General features: G+C 40.7%; 1 protein-coding gene across 1 annotated transcript in view; it reads left to right on the forward strand.

The window, feature by feature from the left end:
* The window catches only part of LOC310780191 (ephrin type-A receptor 5-like), a 54,865-nt gene that overhangs the window by 14,688 nt on the left and 14,989 nt on the right, over positions 1-25,188 (forward strand). Inside the window, exons 6-11 of the mRNA XM_083640767.1 lie at positions 1,480-1,612; positions 2,068-2,156; positions 19,098-19,211; positions 21,244-21,324; positions 22,094-22,186; positions 24,142-24,263. Of these exons, the coding sequence (XP_083496893.1) occupies positions 1,480-1,612; positions 2,068-2,156; positions 19,098-19,211; positions 21,244-21,324; positions 22,094-22,186; positions 24,142-24,263 (632 nt within the window). The remainder of the gene's footprint in view (positions 1-1,479; positions 1,613-2,067; positions 2,157-19,097; positions 19,212-21,243; positions 21,325-22,093; positions 22,187-24,141; positions 24,264-25,188) is intronic.

A 25,188-nucleotide genomic window follows, 5' to 3' on the forward strand; every position in this document is an offset into this window, starting at 1 on the left:
TGTGTAGCCTAACACATTACAGTTCTTTCATTTCAGTTTTAGCTGTTTTTCAGCACAGCTAATTTCTCCCTCACTTCAGCTGTTAATCACCTTCTGTGAGGGCTTTTGACTTACAGGCAGCATTTCTACATGTTAACCTCAAGTTTTGGAACTTTGACCATCTTAGCCCTAGATATCTGACATCATAACAGTATCCCTGGAGATGATGCGCCATGGCTGCAGTTATGGAAATCGCCGGCTCCACGGGCTCCCAAAATCATGACTGACAGACAGACAGACACCGCCCACCCACCTTGGTGCCATCGTGCAAATGTGTGCCATCGGCTCATACTACATCAGAGTTGCTCGAGTGACATCACTGATGACATCACAACTGCCTGAGTAACATCACAGTTGATCAATCAGTGGCTCGAGTGACATCACTGATGACATCACAATTGATCAAGTGACATCACTGATGACATCACAATCATGACCCACACTGCCGCCACACACACTGCCACCCACTTTGCCCATTTTAATTAAGAAGATAATTAGTTGTGTCTTGATACATACAATATGATACACTGGTTTGAATATGCAGTAAACCGTTTCATTTGCAGATAGGCCAGTGCATGCAATATCTAATCATCAATTTATATTAGTAATTTATCTTTGGGGGAATTTCCACCAATACAAGGCTTCATACTAGACGAAGAAGTGATGTGAAGTCTGACTCAAGACCCACCCTACTCTGCCTCTGATTTGTAGTTGAGTTTGTTCTGAGGGTAAGCCAATCAGAGGTAAGAGTAGAAGAGACATGTCACATTTTTTTCCTCCACAGTTTAAACCTGTGTCAATGGTAAGGATGTGTCAATTTGAGAATAAAATAACATAAAATTAAAGAAAAAAGTATTTTATGTATTTAAAAAAAGTATCTTGATACAAATCTTATTTTTCTCGGTCCAGCCAAATACAAATTTTATAGCAGCCCTGTGGCCTGGCATGGCATGGCCTGCAATTTTTTTTTTTTTTTTTTCAATATCGATACTTGGCGTCCAAATATCGATACAATATTGTCAGGCAAAATATTTGGCGATACTATGGTGTATGGATTTTTTCCCCCACCCCTAGTCTCCACCCTAGGAATCAAGCCTAGTTGTGAAAAACTGACTATTTTTGAGGTTGTCCTTTGCTCATCAAGCCACTAGCATGACTCAGCTCATTCACATTCAGTTGTCTCAATTCACTAAATCCTTTTTAAGATTTAGATCTTAATTAAGATTAAGTCCCAAAATCGGAAGAGGGCCACTCTGTAGATGACAATGAATTAGTATTGACAATCTACGTGTGTGTGCGTGTGTGTGTGTATGTGTGTGTGTGTGTGTGTGTGTGTGTGTGTGTGTGTGTGTGTGTGTGTGTGTGTGTGTGTGTGTGTGTGTGTGTGTGTGTGTGTGTGCGTGCGTGCGTGTGTGTGTTTCTCTTCTCTGTGTCTTACAGGGACAATTCCTGTGCTGACACACAGCAGCTTCAGCACATGGCTGAGCGCTGTGGTTGTACTCGGAGGCCTTCTCCTTCTGCTGGTCATCCCCGTCACTTTGTGCACTCTGCACCGCAAATGCAACAAACTCAGGTAAATGAGTTTGACTCTTTGCTTCTGTGGTATAGGTTATCTTATATGCCTACTTTTGGTTGCTGTTGGTGTCTGGACTTTCCCTTTGTTGTTGTGATCCAGTGCTCAAATTACAACTTTTATTTGTATGGCCATGCAATGTGGTTGAGGGAAACACAGCTGCAGGTGCCAGAATTAACTGTTGGCAGTTTAAGTTTCTGCAAAACCACTGACTCAAAAATATGTTGCATAATTTGAAAATGTCGGTTAATTTGAAAGCATCACTGAGTTTCAAGTTCATTTTGAACATGACCAAATGAAACAACTTGATTGTGGTGTGGTTAGGGTTATGGTTTTGGTTAGTAAAAGTTGATTTACAATTTTGTTGACATTTAACGTATCTGTGGTTTTGCAGAAACGTAAACTGCCAACATTTCATTCTGGTGACGAAGCTATTGAATTGTCTTTTCACACAGGTCTGAGCAGGACTTGGAGCTCTTGCCAATGAACCATGGAGTTCCCTACCGGCGTGCTGAGGAGCCGGACCCTGAACCCCAGGACAACAGTAAGTGTCACACTGACAATGCTGTGCTTGCTACTCCAAAAAGTAATAGATTACTTTTCCTTATTACTTCTCTTTATTACAGGGCCTGGTTGAATTATCGATTCTGATGGGTCAATCACGGCATTCAGCTGTCTTTTTTTTTGGATAACACACTACAAGCAGACCAGGGACATGCACACAGGTCACGTCAGTCATATCAATGCACACTGCGGCGACTGTGGCTCAGGAGGTAGGGCGGGTCGTCCACTAATCAGAAGCTTGGTGGTTCGATCCCCGGCTCCTCAGTCCGCATGTCGAAGTGTCCTTGGGCAAGACAGTGAACCCCGAATTGCTCCCGATGGCTGTGCCAGCACCCTGCGTGGCAGCTGGCCGCCTTCAGTGTGTGAATGAGTGAATGTAGGCACATTGTAAAGCGCTTTGGATAAATGCAGTCCATTTTACCATTTACCATTTACCACACAGGTCACGTCAGTCATATCAATGCACACAGGTCACATCAGTCATATCAATGCACACAGGTCACGTCAGTCATATCAATGCACACAGGTCACATCAGTCATATCAATGTACACAGGTCACGTCAGTCATATCAATGCACACAGGTCACGTCAGTCATATCAATGCACACAGGTCACATCAGTCATATCAATGTACACAGGTCACGTCAGTCATATCAATGCACACAGGTCACATCAGTCATATCAATGCACACAGGTCACATCAGTCATATCAATGTACACAGGTCACATCAGTCATATCAATGTACACAGGTCACATCAGTCATATCAATGCACACAGGTCACGTCAGTCATATCAATGCACACAGGTCACATCAGTCATATCAATGCACACAGGTCACGTCAGTCATATCAATGCACACAGGTCACATCAGTCATATCAATGCACACAGGTCACATCAGTCATATCAATGCACACAGGTCACGTCAGTCATATCAATGTACACAGGTCACGTCAGTCATATCAATGCACACAGGTCACGTCAGTCATATCAATGCACACAGGTCACGTCAGTCATATCAATGCACACAGGTCACATCAGTCATATCAATGCACACAGGTCACGTCAGTCATATCAATGCACACAAGGGAAGGGAGTCCAATCAATTTAACAAGCTCATTGTAGAAAAGGCCCTCTCATACCGAAAATGACTGGCACTATACTGAGGTAACTAACTAAGGAGGTGAATGTCTAACAAAATGACTGGCACTATACTCAGGTAAGTAACTAAGGACGTGAATGTCTAACAAAATGACTGGCACTATACTCAGGTAAGTAACTAAGGAGGTTAATGTCTCACAAAATGTCTGGCACTATACTCAGGTAAGTAACTAAGGAGGTTAATGCCTGTAACAAAATGACTGGCACTATACTCAGGTAACTAACTAAGGAGGTGAATGTCTAACAAAATGACTGGCGTTATACTCAGCTAAGTAACTCAGGAGGTTAATGTCTAACAAAATGACTGGCACTATACTCAGGTAAGTAACTAAGGAGGTTAATGTCTGCAACAAAAAAAACTGGCAGTATACTCAGGTAACTAACTAAGGAGGTTAATGTCTAACAAAATGACTGGCACTATACTCAGGTAAGTAACTAAGGAGGTTAATGTCTAACAAAATGACTGGCAGTATACTCAGGTAACTAACTAAGGAGGTTAATGTCTAACAAAATGACTGGCACTATACTCAGGTAACTAACTAAGGAGGTTAATGTCTGTAACAAAATGACTGGCACTGTACTGAGGTAACTAAGGAGGTTAATGTCTAACAAAATGACTGGCACTATACTCAGGTAACTAACTAAGGAGGTTAATGTCTGTAAAAAAAATACTGGCACTATACTCAGGTAACTGACTAAGGAGGTTAATGTCTGGAAAAAAATGACTGGCACTACTCAGGTAACTAACTAAGGAGGTTAATGTCTGTAACAAAATGATTGGCACTATACTCAGGTAACTAACTAAGGAGGTTAATGTCTGTAACAAAATGATTGGCACTATACTCAGGTAACTAACTAAGGAGGTTAATGTCTGTAACAAAATGATTGGCACTATACTCAGGTAACTAACTAAGGAGGTTAATGTCTGTAACAAAATGACTGGCACTATACTCAGGTAACTAACTAAGGAGGTTAATGTCTAACAAAATGACTTGCACTATACTTAGGTAACTAACTAAGGAGGTTAATGTCTGTAAAAAAAAAGACTGGCACTACTCAGGTAACTAACTACGGAGGTTAATGTCTGTAACAAAATGACTGGCACTATACTCAGGTAACTAACTAAGGAGGTTAATGTATGTAACAAAATGACTGGCACTATACTCATGTAACTAACTAAGGAGGTTAATGTCTGTAACAAAATGATTGGCACTATACTCAGGTAACTAACTAAGGAGGTTAATGTCTGTAACAAGATGACTGGCACTATACTCAGGTAACTAACTAAAGCCTGGATTATGCTTGACGCTTTGGCCGGCCGCACGGAAATGAGAGACACGGAATCCGACGAGGAAACGTGTGGAGCTTGTATACTCTGTGTGGGTTTCTGCAGGCGGAATTGAGCGCGAGTCTTGAAAACTCCACTTTGTCCGCCCGTCCGCGTCCGCGTAGTTACAAATTTCGGCGTGCGCACGGCCGCTCGAAAACCGTCCGCACGGAGCCTTGCGGAGTGGCGTGTCTGCTGATTTGACGTCACTTTTCCGCGCGGACACTCCCGTTCCTCGCTGATGCGGAAAGCATAATGAGACCTTGAGGATGTTAATGTCTAACAAAATGACTGGCACTACACTCAGATAACTAACTAAGGAGGGTAATGTCTGTAACAAAATGACTGCCACTATACTCAGGTACCTAACTAAGGAGGGTAATGTCTGTAACAAAATGACTGCCACTATACTCAGGTAACTAACTAAGGAGGTTAATGTCTGTAACAAAATGACTGGCGCTATACTCAGGTAACTAACTAAGGAGGTTAATGTCTGTAACAAAATGACTGGCACTATACTCGGGTAACTAAGTAAGGAGGTTAATGTCTGTAACAAAATGACTGGCACTATACTCAGGTAACTAACTAAGGAGGTCAATGTCTGTAACAAAATGACTGGCACTATACTCAGGTAACTAACTAAGGAGGTCAATGTCTGTAACAAAATGACTGGCACTATACTCAGGTAACTAACTAAAGAGGTTAATGTCTGTAACAAAATGACTGGCACTATACTCAGGTAATTAACTAAGGAGGTTAATGTCTGCAAAAAAATGACTGGCACTATACTCAGGTAACTAACTAAGGAGGTTAATGTCTGTAATAAAATGACTGGCACTATACGTAGGTAACTAACTAAGGAGGTTAATGTCTGTAACAAAATGACTGGCACTATACTCAGGTAACTAACTAAGGAGGTTAATGTCTGTAACAACATGTCTGGCACTATACTCAGGTAACTAACTAAGGAGGTTAATGTATGTAACAAAATGACTGGCACTATACTCAGGTAACTAACTAAGGAGGTTAATGTCTGTAACAAAATGATTGGCACTATACTCCGGTAACTAACTAAGGAGGTTAATGTCTGTAACAAAATGACTGGCACTATACTCAGGTAACTAACTAAGGAGGTTGTCTAACAAAATGACTGGCACTATACTCCGGTAACTAACTAAGGAGGTTAATGTCTGTAAATAAATTACTGGCACTACACTCAGATAACTAACTAAGGAGGTTAATGTCTGTAACAAAATGACTGGCACTATACTCAGGTAACTAACTAAGGAGGTTAATGTCTGTAACAAAATGACTGGCACTATACTCAGGTAACTAACTAAAGAGGTTAATGTCTAACAAAATGACTGGCACTATACTCAGGTAACTAACTAAGGAGGTTAATGTCTGTAACAAAATGACTGGCACTATACTCATGTAACTAACTAAGTAGGTTAATGTCTGTAACAAAATGACTGGCACTATACTGAGGTAACTAACTAAGGAGGTTAATGTCTGTAACAAAATGACTGGCACTATACTCAGGTAACTAACTAAGGAGGTTAATGTCTGTAACAAAATGATTGGCACTATACTCAGGTAACTAACTAAGGAGGTTAATGTCTGCAAAAAAATGACTGGCACTATACTCAGGTAACTAACTAAGGAGGTTAATGTCTGTAATAAAATGACTGGCACTATACTTAGGTAACTAACTAAGGAGGTTAATGTCTGTAACAAAATGACTGGCACTATACTCAGGTAACTAACTAAGGAGGTTAATGTCTGTAACAACATGTCTGGCACTATACTCAGGTAACTAACTAAGGAGGTTAACACATTCACTGCCAACAACGTATGAACACGTTTTCAGAATCCAGCTGTTCCCTGCCAACAACGTGTTTACACGTTTTTGGCATCGATTTTTTTTTTTTGACGGTGGGTTGTGCATCTAACCCTTTTACATCTCTTATATAATTATTGGAGCCACCGAACGTTTACAACCCATTCCACCGACCCACTAAGTGGCAACAGTGCTCTCCTGGCTAGAGGAAGGAAAGCATTTTTTTAACTTGTCACGCCATTCTCAGCCCAGCCATTCTCATGAAAAATGGATGGGGGAAAACGCTTTTCGCGCTGATTGCTGGCGATGCGGGATTGCAAATTTACATAATAGATTCAGCCGATCTACTATGATCGGGTGATAGATTACAGGTGGAGGAACACACTTTGAAACACGCAGCATAAATATGACCAGAATCGCAAAAGCTTCTCTCAACCAAAACTCCAAACGAGCGAGTCCATCCCGACTTCCTCAAACAGCGGCCGTGCAGACATGCAGGCACAGGAGAGCAGCAAAGCACTGACTGGTGACAAGCTTTTCCGCCCACGGAGGGAGGAGTTGAAGCAACTCGAGAGGGAGGGAGAGAGAGAGAGAGAGAGAGAGAGAGAGAGGGAGGGAGAGCGAGAGGGAGGGAGAGAGAGAGAGAGAGCGAGAGGGGGAGGGAGAGAGAGAGAGAGAGAGCCAAAAATGAATGGTTAAAGTGACTGTTCCATCCAATTTCACAAAAAGCCGTTTATCTCTGAATATTCTTTCTGACGCTAAAACCATGCTGTATTCAACTGCTAATGCTTACATAACTACTAACTCTACAAACTAACTCTTTTAGACAGAGAAAGTACACATTCTATTAGTACTTTTGAGATATTGTATGTTCACAAACTCCAAGCTGAAACGAATCCTCGGCTCTTGTAAAATGAGCCATAATCCTCAAAAAACGGCTTGGCAGAAGCTACCTACAGCAAAAAAAAACGGCTGGCAGTCAATGTGTTAATGTATGTAACAAAATGACTGGCACTATACTCAGGTAACTAACTAAGGAGGTTAATGTCTGTAACAAAATGATTGGCACTATACTCCGGTAACTAACTAAGGAGGTTAATGTCTGTAACAAAATGACTGGCACTATACTCAGGTAACTAACTAAGCAGGTTAATGTATGTAACAAAATGACTGGCACTATACTCATGTAACTAACTAAGGAGGTTAATGTCTGTAACAAGATGACTGGCACTATACTCAGGTAACTAACTAAAGCCTGGATTATGCTTGACGCTTTGGCCGGCCGCACGGAAATGAGAGACACGGAATCCGACGAGGAAACGTGTGGAGCTTGTATACTCTGTGTGGGTTTCTGCAGGCGGAATTGAGCGCGAGTCTTGAAAACTCCACTTTGTCCGCCCGTCCGCGTCCGCGTAGTTACAAATTTCGGCGTGCGCACGGCCGCTCGAAAACCGTCCGCACGGAGCCTTGCGGAGTGGCGTGTCTGCTGATTTGACGTCACTTTTCCGCGCGGACACTCCCGTTCCTCGCTGATGCGGAAAGCATAATGAGACCTTGAGGATGTTAATGTCTAACAAAATGACTGGCACTACACTCAGATAACTAACTAAGGAGGGTAATGTCTGTAACAAAATGACTGCCACTATACTCAGGTACCTAACTAAGGAGGGTAATGTCTGTAACAAAATGACTGCCACTATACTCAGGTAACTAACTAAGGAGGTTAATGTCTGTAACAAAATGACTGGCACTATACTCAGGTAACTAACTAAAGCCTGGATTATGCTTGACGCTTTGGCCGGCCGCACGGAAATGAGAGACACGGAATCCGACGAGGAAACGTGTGGAGCTTGTATACTCTGTGTGGGTTTCTGCAGGCGGAATTGAGCGCGAGTCTTGAAAACTCCACTTTGTCCGCCCGTCCGCGTCCGCGTAGTTACAAATTTCGGCGTGCGCACGGCCGCTCGAAAACCGTCCGCACGGAGCCTTGCGGAGTGGCGTGTCTGCTGATTTGACGTCACTTTTCCGCGCGGACACTCCCGTTCCTCGCTGATGCGGAAAGCATAATGAGACCTTGAGGATGTTAATGTCTAACAAAATGACTGGCACTACACTCAGATAACTAACTAAGGAGGGTAATGTCTGTAACAAAATGACTGCCACTATACTCAGGTACCTAACTAAGGAGGGTAATGTCTGTAACAAAATGACTGCCACTATACTCAGGTAACTAACTAAGGAGGTTAATGTCTGTAACAAAATGACTGGCGCTATACTCAGGTAACTAACTAAGGAGGTTAATGTCTGTAACAAAATGACTGGCACTATACTCGGGTAACTAAGTAAGGAGGTTAATGTCTGTAACAAAATGACTGGCACTATACTCAGGTAACTAACTAAGGAGGTCAATGTCTGTAACAAAATGACTGGCACTATACTCAGGTAACTAACTAAGGAGGTCAATGTCTGTAACAAAATGACTGGCACTATACTCAGGTAACTAACTAAAGAGGTTAATGTCTGTAACAAAATGACTGGCACTATACTCAGGTAATTAACTAAGGAGGTTAATGTCTGCAAAAAAATGACTGGCACTATACTAGGGGTGTCACGATACACTCAGTTCACGATACGATACGTATCACGATACTGGGTTCACGATAACGATACGATACGATACGATTTTAACAATATTTTTTTAAACTTGAATAATGACAATATATGACTGGAAAAGTAGTATTTTATTTGAAATGCACAAATACAAAACATGCTGTTGTGGGAAATTGTTATTACAATAACAACTAGAAAAAACATGAGATTGGAGATAAGGCTTATCTTGAAATAGAATGAGTTACACCGTCACTTAGATTTACTTTGAACTAAAAGGTTTCTCAGCAGTATAAATTCTCATTATGCATCTTCAGTTTTTCTTCAAACTCAAACAACAAGACTTTTCTTAGTCTATTTTTTATGCATCTTCAGTTTTTCCTGTCAAGTAAACAGTTTTGCCAGAAACTCAATTGAATGGTTTCTCTCCTGTATAACTTCTCATGTGTCTCTTCAGAGACTTGTTCAACTGAACTACTTTCCACACATTGAACTTCAACAAACAAAGACGTTTCTTTGTCTACTTTTGGAGAAAAAAAAAAAAAAAAAAAAAAAAAAAATTCACGATATGAGATTTCATCTCAACGATACATATCGTGACGTTTTACTATCGCGAAATTTCGTGGGACGATATATTGTGACACCCCTACACTATACTCAGGTAACTAACTAAGGAGGTTAATGTCTGTAATAAAATGACTGGCACTATACTTAGGTAACTAACTAAGGAGGTTAATGTCTGTAACAAAATGACTGGCACTATACTCAGGTAACTAACTAAGGAGGTTAATGTCTGTAACAACATGTCTGGCACTATACTCAGGTAACTAACTAAGGAGGTTAATGTATGTAACAAAATGACTGGCACTATACTCAGGTAACTAACTAAGGAGGTTAATGTCTGTAACAAAATGATTGGCACTATACTCCGGTAACTAACTAAGGAGGTTAATGTCTGTAACAAAATGACTGGCACTATACTCAGGTAACTAACTAAGGAGGTTAATGTCTAACAAAATGACTGGCACTATACTCCGGTAACTAACTAAGGAGGTTAATGTCTGTAAATAAATTACTGGCACTACACTCAGATAACTAACTAAGGAGGTTAATGTCTGTAACAAAATGACTGGCACTATACTCAGGTAACTAACTAAGGAGGTTAATGTCTGTAACAAAATGACTGGCACTATACTCAGGTAACTAACTAAAGAGGTTAATGTCTAACAAAATGACTGGCACTATACTCAGGTAACTAACTGATAGAGAATAAAATCTATTCTTTCCGCTAAAATGTATATGTAAATGTATATCACAGCTTATCTAATACCAAATTAATTGAGCCTTGAGTCCAGGACTGTTTAACATAAAGTATATTTAATAGCTTACATTCTCTGCAATATGCATATTGACAGAGGGCATGAATCTCAATGTACACATTCTGATATGTCATACAGAGTCAATTATTCAGCCCCGATGTCACAATTTGACATACGCTTTATACTGTAGGAAGAGGAGGAGCAGAGAGGAGGGGGTGATGACTTGACTTGGAAATGTGTGTGCGTCCACTTGAGTCTACAGGGAAACTGTTATCCGTTGTTATTGGACACGATGCACTGCCCAAGGTTTCAGCAAAGAGGAGAAGTCCTCTCTATGGGGCTGGGTGAGATGTCAGTGTGAGTCTATGTGTCAAATGGAATGGAACTTATAGCATAATTATGCAAATAGGCCTATAGCTTATTGATTAGGAAATATTGATTAGGAAATGGCATGGAACTTATATTTTTCTCCAACAATCCACCCAATTGTTATGTTCATCAATAACAATAATAATTACAAAATTTAAGTTCACTATTCAATATAATGCTTGTATCTGTACTTGTGGGCCAGGGCTGGGCAGGGGGGGTTTTGAAAACATAGGAAACATTAAACACTTGAAAGAAAACAGAATTTTTGATCAATATGCAGTCCAGCGCAGTCTCAGCTCATTATCACAGCATCTCCATTATCTATTGGAAGAGAAAAACAGATTTTAGTGATATAATGACAAAATTACATCACCACTGCTGCTATAATATATAGGAGTGGGCCTACTAATCTTAACTCTATATGGTTCAATGCAAACAGTCTAATTAATAATAATATAATGCATTGAACTTAATATTCAGTGTGTTCCAAATCACACTTCTGTAAAAGAAACTTCTTATATACATGTATGTATATATATATTTTCCAGTTTCACTTTATTCAACGCTTGAGTCCTTCGGACCTTCCTCTAAAAGGAATCATGTCTTTAAGTAAAATATTTTCAAAGTATTCACAACAGGAACAATATTTTCTCATCATTCATGTGATGACTCTAGTTCATTCATTTATTTGTTTGTTCCTGGTGCTGTTGTTATTGTTGTTATTAAACTATTTAATAGCCCATCTCCATGCAGTGGTTTAATTTCTTTTTGGGAACTATTTTATTAGAATAAAATTCTATTTCTAGTTTACTTTAATATTGGTTTGTTTGGAATAATGAACTGAAACTTTCTAAAATGCAAAACATTCATAACATTGATTAATCATATTCATTAAAACATAATCACAGTATCATATAACTGATTATTCTTAAAATGATACTTTAAAACACTTAATTTTATTTAATGTTGAAAATGGAAAGAATTTTCTTTACTCTAGTGAGCACAGTTAAACGTACTTTCTCTAGTAGTTTACTAGGCTAGGGAGCACAGTACTCAAAGTACAGATTTGTGCTGGTGTTGAAGGTTTTCTGTGACGTACAACCTGTAACTATAAACATTAGATTTCACAATGTGCCTGTATTTTAGACAAAATAACTTCATTACAAGTTATTAGTACAACAAGTACGTACATACGGCAGATAATGTTTTGAGATACTCTGTGAGTACATATTCAATTGTTTATTTTATAATTTGTTTGCAATGGACCTCGTAAACAAGATGACTCCTGAGTGGGCATTCACAGCTTACAGAGTGGCAATGAATTGACCTTGTGGACTTGTGGCAATGTGCAATGGGGCGGAGGGTGACCCCAGAAAGTGCTGTTGGTGAGGGCTTTACATGGGGGGGGGGCGGGCTAGACCCCAGGCAGTTCACTTGAGTGATTTTGGGGATGGCAAGACCCCACTAGATAAAACAGTGAGGGCCAACATTGTTCACATGCTCCAAACGCAAACTCAGGACTGTCTGTCCTCCGAGGTCATTGTCTTATCTATAGATACTTTTGAAAACATCTCACCCGTACTTACGGTAAGTGTAAATTTTGCTTATGTGTTGAAAACATACCAAAAGTTAAATGTTGGTATGCCCACTTAATTTGATTTCTCATCCACCCAATTGGTGGTTGATAAATGTGCATTTTTCTGTTTAAGAAAATACTTCAGATTCAGATTATCGTACACAGGAAGTCTTCATCCTACACAACACATTCTATTAGGATTTATTTTCAAAATAATAATCAACAGTCTATTTATTACTATTCAAATTTGCTTACTGCACTTTAAATAATGCAGAGCTTACTTCACTCTATTGATTCATAACAAACAAAACATTCAATCACTTTGCTCTCTCAGGGTGTGTTAACACAATCAGCCTGGAGGTGTCGCCATAGACTAGCTTGGCGTCGTATTCCAAATTGTTTTCGCTAGGCTAATGTTTTGGCTAAGTTGTTCTGAGGGAAGATAAACAAATTCTTTCAGCCTGTTATATTCCAAAACATTTTTTTTTCTACCCATGTTGATCTGATCACAGCATCTGTGTGCTCAAAGTTTTGGGGATTGAACCTGGGGCTTGTTTCGACATTCAATTTCATAATGAATAATACTGTGGGGTTTTAAACCTGTGACTCAGGGCCGATCTCTCCAACCAGAAAAGGCGGTGGCTGGCTCACTGTTGTTTGCTCAAAGGCTGGGAATTGAACCTGGGGCTTGTTTCGACACTCGTAAGCCCAGTGTCCACGTTTCCCACATGCACGGCATCTATCGCTACGACGTTTATGCTTTTGGGGTACACCTGGTGCGGTGTCTAATTTTACGGGCCCAGTCAAATGCTTATCTCTCTCATATTGTTTGATAACAATCCCAAGCTGTCTAATTGTCTCTCTGGCTCCTTGACATTCTGGCCTTCTACAAGGCCCTTTTTCAGTGTCCATTCTCAGAGAGCAAACAGATGGCTTCCTTACAGTATGAAAAAGACAATTGAGCAGGCCTAATGTCTTATCTATTTGTTGCGTGTCTCTCTCTCTCTCTCTCTCTCTCTCTCTAGTAGAAGGCAAAGCACTGATTAGGTAAACTGACCTCTCAGGAAAAACTCTGGAGGTAAACACACATCTCAGGTCAACTCAAAACTCTGGAGGTAAAACACACATCTCAGGTGAACTCAAAACTCTGGAGGTAAAACACACATCTCAGGTGAACTCAAAACTCTGGAGGTAAAACACACATCTCAGGTCAACTCAAAACTCTGGAGGTAAAACACACATCTCAGGTGAACTCAAAACTCTGGAGGTAAACTGACCTCTCAGGTGAAGGCAAAACTCTGGAAGTAAACTGACCTAAAGTAATAAACCTGTATTTTAGAGAGAGAGAGAACTAAGAGAGAGAACTACGTATTTTGTTTATCACTTACTTGTGATCTCTGATAGTGTCCGTGTGTGTAAAGTAATTTTCAACACTTTACCTTTTAGTCGATGTGGGGTCTCTGGTGACAGAGGGACGGTTGTTCTCCTGTTGACCAGTTCCGTCCGTGTGTGGGGTATCTGGAATTTACAAACTTGGTGACAGATCAATTTGTTCAATCGACAATTGATTCTGTATTTTGGGATTGGCTAAAATACACTTTCTGCAAACCTCCTGTTCAACTCCTTTAAAATAGGCTTCTTAAGAAATTGTGTTGTTTTACAATGAAACAGCTGCTTATTTTTGGTTGTTTGTTTGTTACATGCTTGTTACACATTGTAGGTATTTCAAAAACATATCAACCATATTGGTTAGACATCTATGATTGCTTCCCAGTCTTGCTCGGTGCTCAATATCTCTGGCCGATCCTAGCCAGCGCGCCATGGGGCTACACACACCCCTCGAGTGAGTGGTATGTTATGGGGAGATCTTTTGGTTTTATTTAGTATGTCGTGTGGTTCTTAAAGACCGTATCAAGCATATGCCTAGAATCACCGCAGTTTCCCACTGGACTATAATAGTCGCTGCTAATGCAGCCTTATGGCCTTTCCAGGCAATATGTGATAACGCTTCTCAGGCTCTCTTGCTGTGCAGCTTAACACTGGACCATCCTGGTCACTGCAAAATACAGCCGGTCAAGAGAGTTTGTAATGGTCCTGAGGTCATCTGTATTATTTACATTGGGGCGTCCCTCCTTTGTCTCAAGAAGCCCACAAAATACTAACTTAGGTTAATATATCAACCATACATATTTACAGTTATATACAATGTCATTTTGACACACCCACAACATGCAAACATTTCAGATTCTTTTAGATATCAGACGACAGCTTCAGTAATGAATTATGAAATTAATTCAGACTTACCCGCTCTCGTAGATATCCTGTTCGTGACACGCCAATTGATAGAGAATAAAATCTATTCTTTCCGCTAAAATGTATATGTAAATGTATATCACAGCTTATCTAATACCAAATTAATTGAGCCTTGAGTCCAGGACTGTTTAACATAAAGTATATTTAATAGCTTACATTCTCTGCAATATGCATATTGACAGAGGGCATGAATCTCAATGTACACATTCTGATATGTCATACAGAGTCAATTATTCAGCCCCGATGTCACAATTTGACATACGCTTTATACTGTAGGAAGAGGAGGAGCAGAGAGGAGGGGGTGATGACTTGACTTGGAAATGTGTGTGCGTCCACTTGAGTCTACAGGGAAACTGTTATCCGTTGTTATTGGACACGATGCACTGCCCAAGGTTTCAGCAAAGAGGAGAAGTCCTCTCTATGGGGCTGGGTGAGATGTCAGTGTGAGTCTATGTGTCAAATGGAATGGAACTTATAGCATAATTATGCAAATAGGCCTATAGCTTATTGATTAGGAAATATTGATTAGGAAATGGCATGGAACTTATATTTTTCTCCAACACTAACTAAGGAGGTTAATGTCTGTAACAAAATGACTGGCACTATACTCATGTAACTAACTAAGTAGGTTAATGTCTGTAACAAAATGACTGGCACTATACTGAGGTAACTAACTAAGGAGGTTAATGTCTGTAACAAAATGACTGGCACTATACTCAGGTAACTAACTAAGGAGGTTAATGTCTGTAACAAAATGATTGGCACTATACTCAGGTAACTAACTAAGGAGGTTAATGTCTGCAAAAAAATGACTGGCACTATACTCAGGTAACTAACTAAGGAGGTTAATGTCTGTAATAAAATGACTGGCACTATACTTAGGTAACTAACTAAGGAGGTTAATGTCTGTAACAAAATGACTGGCACTATACTCAGGTAACTAACTAAGGAGGTTAATGTCTGTAACAACATGTCTGGCACTATACTCAGGTAACTAATTAAGGAGGTTAATGTATGTAACAAAATGACTGGCACTATACTCAGGTAACTAACTAAGGAGGTTAATGTCTGTAACAAAATGATTGGCACTATACTCCGGTAACTAACTAAGGAGGTTAATGTCTGTAACAAAATGACTGGCACTATACTCAGGTAACTAACTAAGGAGGTTAATGTCTAACAAAATGACTGGCACTATACTCCGGTAACTAACTAAGGAGGTTAATGTCTGTAAATAAATTACTGGCACTACACTCAGATAACTAACTAAGGAGGTTAATGTCTGTAACAAAATGACTGGCACTATACTCAGGTAACTAACTAAGGAGGTTAATGTCTGTAACAAAATGACTGGCACTATACTCAGGTAACTAACTAAAGAGGTTAATGTCTAACAAAATGACTGGCACTATACTCAGGTAACTAACTAAGGAGGTTAATGTCTGTAACAAAATGACTGGCACTATACTCATGTAACTAACTAAGTAGGTTAATGTCTGTAACAAAATGACTGGCACTATACTGAGGTAACTAACTAAGGAGGTTAATGTCTGTAACAAAATGACTGGCACTATACTCAGGTAACTAACTAAGGAGGTTAATGTCTGTAACAAAATGATTGGCACTATACTCAGGTAACTAACTAAGGAGGTTAATGTCTGTAACAAAATGACTGGCACTATACTCAGGTAACTAACTAAGGAGGTTAATGTCTAACAAAATGACTGGCACTATACTCCGGTAACTAACTAAGGAGGTTAATGTCTGTAAAAAAATTACTGGCACTACACTCAGATAACTAACTAAGGAGGTTAATGTCTGTAACAAAATGACTGGCACTATACTCAGGTAACTAACTAAGGAGGTTAATGTCTGTAACAAAATGACTGGCACTATACTCAGGTAACTAACTAAAGAGGTTAATGTCTAACAAAATGACTGGCACTATACTCAGGTAACTAACTAAGGAGGTTAATGTCTGTAAAAAAAATGACTGGCACTATACTCAGGTAACTAACTAAAGAGGTTAATGTCTAACAAAATGACTGGCACTATACTCAGGTAACTAACTAAGGAGGTTAATGTCTGTAACAAAATGACTGGCACTATACTGAGGTAACTAACTAAGGAGGTTAATGTCTGTAACAAAATGACTGGCACTATACTCAGGTAACTAACTAAGGAGGTTAATGTCTGTAACAAAATGACTGGCACTATACTCAGGTAACTAACTAAAGAGGTTAATGTCTAACAAAATGACTGGCACTATACTCAGGTAACTAACTAAGGAGGTTAATGTCTGTAACAAAATGACTGGCACTATACTCAGGTAACTAACTAAGGAGGCTAATGTCTGTAACAAAATGACTGGCACTATACTCAGGTAACTAACTAAGGAGGTTAATGTCTGTAACAAAATGACTGGCACTATACTCAGGTAACTAACTAAAGAGGTTAATGTCTAACAAAATGACTGGCACTATACTCAGGTAACTAACTAAGGAGGTTAATGTCTGTAACAAAATGACTGGCACTATACTCAGGTAACTAACTAAGGAGGTTAATGTCTGTAACAAAATGACTGGCACTATACTGAGGTGACTAACTAAGGAGGTTAATGTCTGTAACAAAATGACTGGCACTATACTCAGGTAACTAACTAAGGAGGTTAATGTCTGTAACAAAATGACTGACACTATACTCAGGTAACTAACTAAAGAGGTTAATGTCTAACAAAATGACTGGCACTATACTCAGGTAACTAACTAAGGAGGTTAATGTCTGTAACAAAATGACTGGCACTATACTCAGGTAACTAACTAAGGAGGCTAATGTCTGTAAAAAAATGACTGGCACTATACTCAGGTAACTAACTAAGGAGGTTAATGTCTGTAACAAAATGACTGGCACTATACTCAGGTAACTAACTAAAGAGGTTAATGTCTAACAAAATGACTGGCACTATACTCAGGTAACTAAGGAGGTTAATGTCTGTAACAAAAGTGACTGGCACTATACTCAGGTAACTAACTAAGGAGGTTAATGTCTGTAACAAAATGACTGGCACTATACTCAGGTAACTAACTAAGGAGGTTAATGTCTGTAACAAAATGACTGGCACTATACTCAGGTAACTAACTAAAGAGGTTAATGTCTGTAACAAAATGACTGGCACTATACTCAGGTAAGTAACTAAGGAGGTTAATGTCTAACAAAATGACTGGCACTATACTCAGGTAACTAACTAAGGAGGTTAATGTCTGTAACAAAATGACTGGCACTATACACAGGATCTTTACAACAAACAAGCATGTAAGAAAGCTAAATCCATCCCGTCTGATTGCTCCCATCCCTTACATCAACCGTTTCAGTTTCCCTCCTCACACTTCCACCAATCAAAACCAACAGATATTTAACTCCTTCATTCCTTCAGGCTGTGCCATCTCCCTCCTCAACTCTGTGACGAAAAGGTAGCCATTGCTGGTGTGGCTATACATTGTAATGCACTTTACACATCACTGTGTATGTTTTATTACTGTGTATGTTTTTATTTCTTTGTATTGCTGTTTTATGTGCTCTCTTCTACTGCTACTTAATTGCCCTATTGGGGAAAAATACAATTCTTGAATCTGAAGTGTGTTCAAATGCTGCGTTCATTTGAACGCAGCCTAATCAAAGTTACGTTTAACAGCTGTGGAGTGAAGTGATATACATACAGTACAGTGATGCATCCTGTGATGTTTTACTGAAATATCACAACTGAAATGCCCCTTGTCCAATCAAATTGCTCGGCCGGAACTAAAGGCTTTTTGCACATCAAGTCTCTTGATTTTGCTCTCCCGTTTGGAGTTGATTCGTTGGCCGTCGTCATCTTGATTTTTCGTCAGCAGAGTGGGAGGGAATGGTTGTCCTTGTGCACCTCACGTGAGATGGGGGTTTCCGCCTGCTATTGGTCCGTGATCAGCAAGCTGCATGATCACTGGACAGGTGATCTGTCAATCAGCCCCTTTTCTATCATCTTTTTTACTCCAAACGGGCGAGTTACGTAAAAAATGTCCCTCCTACAGTTGTTATGAAAAGGTGAAATTAGCTATATAGACCAAAACCATGTTTTGCCCCTCACTGGAAAGATGTTTAATCATGTTACAAAGTCAGGCATTTTAACATGGGGGGAATGCCTACTACCCCGACCCCCAAGTGGCCATTTGAGGAACTACAGCTTTTCAATTAACTTCTGCGTCATCAGAGGGAACTGGTTGTGTCACTCACGTTGTTTGACCCATCTGTGTTTCCGGATGACGGGTTACAAAAACTCAGGGAAAATGGACTGTGTGTGTGTGTTAAGTGTTGTCTAATAAATAACTTTTGGATGACACCTTTGACCAGGTCCTTATGTCCCCTGTGCTTTAGTTGTGGAAGGCGTGGTGGAGTTGCTGGAGGGGTTCAGTGACAGTCTACTCTCCAGTCTGAGGGAGGTTCTAGTAGAGCGACACCAACTCACGCTGGGCAAGGAGCTTGGCAAGGGTCAGTCAATGCTTCCCCATCAACAAAGATCAAGGCTACAACATGTATAGCAGTGGTTCTCAAACTTTTTCACGTCAAGGACCCCTAAACTGACACAAATTAGACCATGGGCCCCCATTTGATAAGCTTTTGTCCCAGGGTCGGCATCTGACAAGATGTTTTGATTTTCAACGTTTTATTACAGAAGGTATATTAAACCTATGTCCAAAATAATCATACATTCTGTCATTGTGTTACTTATGGATGGAATTATAGTGAAAATAAAAGGACCCCTGGGGTCACCGGACCCCATGAGAACCACTGATTTATAGCATGTATACAATAGAATTCTAAAACTAGCTTTGAGTATGTATTGATCAGTAATTTTTTAAATATTGAGCAATGAATACCATTTGTGACGATGTGGTTGTATAGTATTAGAGAGTCCATGTTGGCCTAATGCAGTGATACTCAACTTACGGCCCGGGGGCCAGATGCGGCCCGCGACAGGGTGCAGAGTGGCCCCCCAACCATTTTCTAATACTTTCACGTTAGTTTTCATTGTGAATAAAGACTAACATGAAATAAAGTTTGACTGAGCTCCAGCTAAATTGTCAAATACTGCCGTCTGCTCGCTATAGGCACTTATGTATGTACTTAACCTAACTAACTATCCGGTGTGCACAACATTATCAGACTAAACTCCGGCTGACACCCCAAAAACCTGCAATCCGCTACAGAAAAATGTATATTGTTTGTTTATTAACTGGCCCCTGGCCTCCTATCATTTCACGAAAGTGCCCCCCGGGCAAAGCAAGTCGAGTATCCCTGGTCTAATTAAACTCTTCACATCCTCCAATACATGATTTCCTATACCAGTGGTTCTCAAACGTTTGGCTTCAGTACCATCTTTCCCTGATTTCTGAATCCAAGCGCCCCCTTTAGCCAACATGTTGCTTAGAAAACGGCAAGAGAAAAGTATCGACGTTTTCAACTTTACAAACATTCTACATAGCTCCCAGCTTACTTCCTGTTGCAGTGTTTGCAAGTATAACAGCTGACAGGAAATAAGCTAGGTTCCAAACTGTTATGACCCGGTCTGGTCAGGCTGCAACATAAAACGCACGCGGAAACCAGAGTGTAACAGCACTTGATGAAGGTCAAATCGACCGAAACGTTTGTTCGTCCGGAAATAAAAAAATATTTCTCCAGAGAAGGGAGAGGGTGTGCGGGAGCTTTCTGTTCTACTGAATACATCAGATCGGCAATACGTCATTTTGTAGGCGGCACATGTTCCCGCCCCCTTTTTGGGGGAAAACACAAGCCCTTCAATCTAGACTTCAATCTAAAATAGCACTACCCAAGACAATTAGAGAAAAACAACAGAATCAATCTCATTTATTAATGACACACCACGACATGACAATATATTACAACTCATCTGGCCATAGAATGGGCAAGATACACCGGAAATATTACTTTGACCCATCTAAAATCATGTGAATCATGTCACATGTGATGTTCTTTTTTTACCACCCTGTGACTCGTCAGTCTAGCCGCCAAGTAGCCGGGTACAACGACGCTGGGCTCCGCGAGTCACGGGGATGTAAAAAAAAAATACAAGATTGATTCTGTTATTTTTCTATAATTCTTTTGGGTAGTGCTATTTTACATTAAAGTCAACGGGGAGAGGCTTGTGTTTCCGCCCTAAAAGGGGGCGAGGCCTAATTGCCGATCTGATGTATAAAAGAGCCATGGGTTGAATATCACTGGTCTATAGTATATGATGCAATGAATGAATGATTAGCTTTGAAGAATATAACATTACAAAATAAGAAATGGCGTGAAAGAGTTGCAATTAGTGCCTCCTGAGCAGATTTATTTTAACATTAATTTTCATTTATCTTTATGATTTATTCTTCATTTTTACATTTCCCCCTTTCTCTCAGTCTCAGGAACCACTGATATAGAGCTTTCCAGTAAACGTTTTAATATTCATACATATTTGGTGAATAGAATGTAAAACAGTCTTTTGTTCCTTTTTCACTTGAAGGAGAGTTTGGCTCGGTCTATGAAGGGATCTTTACGCGAGAGGAAGGGCTGGACCTTAAAGTTGCTGTGAAGACCATGAGAGGTACAGGATGTATTCAATAGTAGTCTTAACCAGTGTTGGGGGTAACTCATTACAAAAGTAACATATTACATGTAATATATTACTTTTAGCAGTAACTCAGTAATATAACTTATTATACCAATAGGTTTTTCAGTAATATTATACCACTTTGTCAAGTAACACAAGTTACAAATTTAATTAATTTTTTATCAAAGCACATGAAGATCATTTCCTAATCAAATTGTACCACTATAGATGACAATGGGTCAGGGTGCGTTCGGAAATCCAATCTGACGCTCTGCACGCAAATGAGAGTACGGCTGTTCTGTATGAATTAACGAACTCCATCTCCTCAGACGGAGTGCCGAGAGTGTAGCACTCTGAATAACCGAACGCTGTATTCCAACAGCGCTTGCAATTTACCAACGGTCCAGTTTGTGCCAGAGTGTGCTCTGGGCACTCGGAGTACTATTTCCGAATGCACCCGATAACAAAGGAAAAGCATAACATTTAGAATTTTGGACAGTTTACACTTCGGGGTGGTCCCGGGGCGGCGATGTTATTCTGCTACGGCTGTTATTTTGGTGAAAGTCATGTAAAAGTAGTGTAATAAGTAACGAGTTACTCTACACAGACAGTCATATTGTAATAGTCAAGTAATATTCAAATGAAGGTAACTAGTAATATGTAGTATATTACATTTTGAAAGTAACTTGCCCAACACTGGTCCTAACTCTTTACTGTCACCCTACATTTTAATTTCTATTGTCTCTCTTCTCGGTGCCGCCAGTTGGAATCCACAGCCAGGAGGACTTGCATGAGTTTTTGAGAGAAGCAGAGATCATGAGGAATTTTGATCATGATAACGTGGTCAGATTACTGGGTAAGATAGCACACCTAATTCACACCGGGAATGTAGGGGAGAATGAGGTCAAATGAGCCATTTTGGCATTTTGAGCTACTAAAAAATAAATATTAATTTCAAATAATGTTCAAATGCCCCCTAAAGCAGTGGTTCCCAACCTTGGGGCCGTGACCCTAAATGGAATTTAAATGGGGTCACCTGATTTATTAATTTTTTCACCACACACAATTTAAAACTACCAAAGTGTTGGGCCTTTTTTTTTCCTTCTGAGTTTTAAAGCCCCCTTCCAGTCATTTTTGTCATTTTTAAGCTATTTCATGTGTAGCCGTGTTTCTTCCTGCTCTGCTAATTAGCCAAAGTGTTCACCACTGTATTCTGTTGACCAATAACCTTATTTTGGGCTCAAACTCTTAAATTGGCTCACGTGCTAGAAGGGGGTGCTGACGTCAGACTTTATGGTTGTCAACGCTCACGTATGCGGACCTGTCATATTAATGATATACAATATATTACAGTGAATACAATCTGCCGTTAGCTTGGCTTAGCTACGTTCGCTAACGTAGTTTGTTCTCGCTCAAAACGTTGCGATAGTCACTTTTAACCAGTTCGAGTTACGCTCTTTCAATTTATTTTGCTTATATGCCCACCAGCTTTGATATCTGTTGGCTGGTTATGCTGATATTTATAATAATATGTGGCTTCTGGGTGAACGTTTAGCGGAGTTGAGGCAGCCATACTGTTTCCGGTCTGACCGACTGGAAGGGAGACGGAGATCGTATTGAAGGTGTGAGCGAGGCCCCGACAAAACACACAGGACACCGTCGTAAAGTCGCCTTTGAAGCATGACGTTCGATTATAACGAACTAGTGTGGCTTAGCCTTCCCAAATGTTGAGGGTCGTTCTTTTATAATTTAATACATAGAATTGGGAACGTTACATTCAATTTCATTCAGACTGCCTGGCGCCTGGAGCTGCGCACTGAGTATGTTCTGTTTTGGCCCGCGCAGAGTGCGCGCGCCCTCCTCGGAGCCCCGCCTCCAGCGCGAAGAGTATGCCAGAAGCTTTATCCTTTTTGGACAACAGTGCTCCAGCCATGACGTTAGTGGAACATCTTACCAATAGACGAACAGGCGTTCACTACACAGGCTGTGACTAGTGGCTGTGACCAGCTCCGGTGTCCGCCTCGCCTCGCGGGCGTAATGCAACGTTTCCTGCTGGAATCTCAATCTGCCCGGCCCAGCTGCCCGGCAGAGAGTTTAGGCAGAAAAGAGAAAAAACATGAATGGATGCGCATCAGAGGAGATTTAGAAGTGAGTAGATGCAAAACCGTCTGAAAAATAAGTAGGTAGATGCCGTCTACCTGCGTCTACCCTCCACTACACCACTGCCTGTGTCACCACAGACACCAAGTTCATAAATGGTGCAATACTGAAAATGCAAAGGCTTCCATCATATAGGCTCAATCACCGTTGTATTAACTCACTATCATATAAATAGTGACTTAACAGACATTTATTTACATGAAAAGCTTAAAAAATAAAGTAAAGTAAATAAAGTAATAAAGTCAGAATTCTGAATTTAATATCAGAATTCTGAAGAAAAAAAGTCTGAATTCCGAGATACGTCCGTCTGATTCTCATTAACGCACGATATCTCAGGAACGGCTCGATGGAATTGCTTCAAATTTGGCTCAAACGTCCATTTGGACTCAAGGATGAACTGATTAGATTTTGGTGGTCAAAGTTCAAGGTCACTGGGACCTCACGGCCTCCCGTTCCATGCTTGTTAACGGGATATATAGATTCAGGGAAATTAATTACTCTTACGAAATCTCTGATCACATGATTCGTTTTGTGTATGGTTACCTACATACAAGGCTGGCTTATCTTACCCACAGGCTCAAATTACTCCATTCTCCCCTACTGCAGCAGCAGCCCTGTGAAAGATGTGTGTGCCGTGTGTTTGTCCACCAGGGGTCACTCTGGAGCGAGAGCAGGACTCTCCTCTGCCCGTTCCTCTGGTCATCCTGCCTTTCATGAAGCACGGAGACCTGCGGCGCTTCCTCATTGCTACGCGCTACGGGGACATTCCTATGGTGAGATATAGCCAGCAACACATGCATGCTTATATAACACAGCTGCAAGCAGTGGTGGATACCTTAAAGCCACACTTTAAAAAGTACAGACATGTAATGCTGCTGTCAGCAGTTTTTTGCATTATCATTATTCTTATTCTTATTCTTATTATTTATGTTTAGATACCACACTGTGCAGAAACAGAGGAAGAAAAACAGCAGAGAATAAGATATTTTCAGCTGCATGCAGAACACTGTCTTTAGGAGCCTGGCGCTCTTAAACACTGTGTTGGTGACATGTCAGATAGCTGTAACGCTTGTGGTCTTAATGAGCCCAATTTCATTCAGATATCTTGATGTGAGAGCCCAGTTACTCCCAGGCTGTGCCCGTCCATGCAGAGCAGACTAATATCTCCCTCCTGTCTGCCAGGCTGTGCCCCTCCAGACTGATATCTCCCTCCTCTCTGCCAGGCTGTGCCCCTCCAGACTGATATCTCCCTCCTCTCTGCCAGGCTGTGCCCCTCCAGACTGATATCTCCCTCCTCTCTGCCAGGCTGTGCCCCTCCAGACTGATATCTCCCTCCTGTCTGCCAGGCTGTGCCCCTCCAGACTAATATCTGCCCTTCTCTCTCCCAGGCTGTGCCCCTCCAGACTCATATCTCCCTTCTCTCTCTCCAGGCTGTGCCCCTCCAGACTAATATCTGCCCTTCTCTCTCCCAGGCTGTGCCCCTCCAGACTCATATCTCCCTTCTCTCTCCCAGGCTGTGCCCCTCCAGACTGATATCTCCCTTCTCTCTCCCAGGCTGTGCCCCTCATATCTCCCTTCTCTCTCCCAGGCTGTGCCCCTCCAGACTCATATCTCCCTTCTCTCTCCCAGGCTGTGCCCCTCCAGACTGATATCTCCCTTCTCTCTCCCAGGCTGTGCCCCTCATATCTCCCTCCTCTC

This window comes from Poromitra crassiceps, assembly GCF_964638095.1.
Source record: "Poromitra crassiceps genome assembly, chromosome: 7".
Classification (NCBI taxonomy): Eukaryota; Metazoa; Chordata; class Actinopteri; order Beryciformes; family Melamphaidae; genus Poromitra; species Poromitra crassiceps.